Source organism: Trypanosoma conorhini, assembly GCF_003719485.1.
Source record: "Trypanosoma conorhini strain 025E chromosome Unknown Tco_14.4_contig_00080, whole genome shotgun sequence".
NCBI classification, from domain to species: Eukaryota; Euglenozoa; class Kinetoplastea; order Trypanosomatida; family Trypanosomatidae; genus Trypanosoma; species Trypanosoma conorhini.
Window position 1 is genome coordinate 17,257 of NW_021704162.1, and position 857 is coordinate 18,113.

An 857-nucleotide genomic window follows, 5' to 3' on the forward strand; every position below is an offset into this window, starting at 1 on the left:
GAGGGACGGCCGTGACGGGGCGCGTGGCGGAGCTCGAGGGCCCAGCGTGGAGGCCGCAAACGCCTCGCTGCGCGACGCCGAGCGCGCTTGCGACGCATTGGACGGGCGCCTGGGAATTGCGGCGTCGGAGGGCGACGGCGGGAGCGATGCACCGGTTGCTGGCCGTCTCCGGCGTGCCTCGGTTGTCGTGCGGGAGCTGACGGAGCAGAGCGAGCACGCGCGCCGTGAGCTGGAGGGGCGGCTGGCGGAGCTCGGCGCCGCGAGGGACGGCCTGACGGGGCGCGTGGCGGAGCTGGAGGGGCAGCTGGCGGAGCTCGGCGCTGCGAGGGACGGCCTGACGGGGCGCGTGGCGGAGCTGGAGGGGCAGCTGGAGGCCGCAAACGCCTCGCTGCGCGACGCTGAGCGCGCTTGCGACGCATTGGACGGGCGCCTGGGAATTGCGGCGTCGGAGGGCGACGGCGGGAGCGATGCACCGGTTGCTGGCCGTCTCCGGCGTGCCTCGGTTGTCGTGCGGGAGCTGACGGAGCAGAGCGAGCACGCGCGCCGTGAGCTGGAGGGGCGGCTGGCGGAGCTCGGCGCCGCGAGGGACGGCCTGACGGGGCGCGTGGCGGAGCTGGAGGGGCAGCTGGCGGAGCTCGGCGCCGCGAGGGACGGCCTGACGGGGCGCGTGGCGGAGCTGGAGGGGCAGCTGGCGGAGCTCGGCGCCGCGAGGGACGGCCTGACGGGGCGCGTGGCGGAGCTGGAGGGGCAGCTGGCGGAGCTTGGCGCCGCGAGGGACGGCCTGACGGGGCGCGTGGCGGAGCTGGAGGGGCAGCTGGCGGAGCTTGGCGCCGCGAGGGACGGCCTGGACGGGGCGC

At 77.4% G+C, this 857-nt stretch overlaps 1 protein-coding gene across 1 annotated transcript in view; it reads left to right on the forward strand.

Annotated features, from left to right (window-relative positions):
* Tco025E_02133 (kinesin K39, (ISS)) overlaps positions 1-15 on the forward strand; it is a gene marked incomplete at both ends in the record, with an annotated part of 1,863 nt that extends 1,848 nt beyond the window's left edge. The window contains one exon of the mRNA XM_029369068.1: positions 1-15. This exon is cut by the window's left edge and continues 1,848 nt beyond it. Coding sequence (XP_029230902.1) covers positions 1-15 — 15 coding nt within the window.
* Between the last annotated feature and the right edge of the window lie 842 nt (positions 16-857).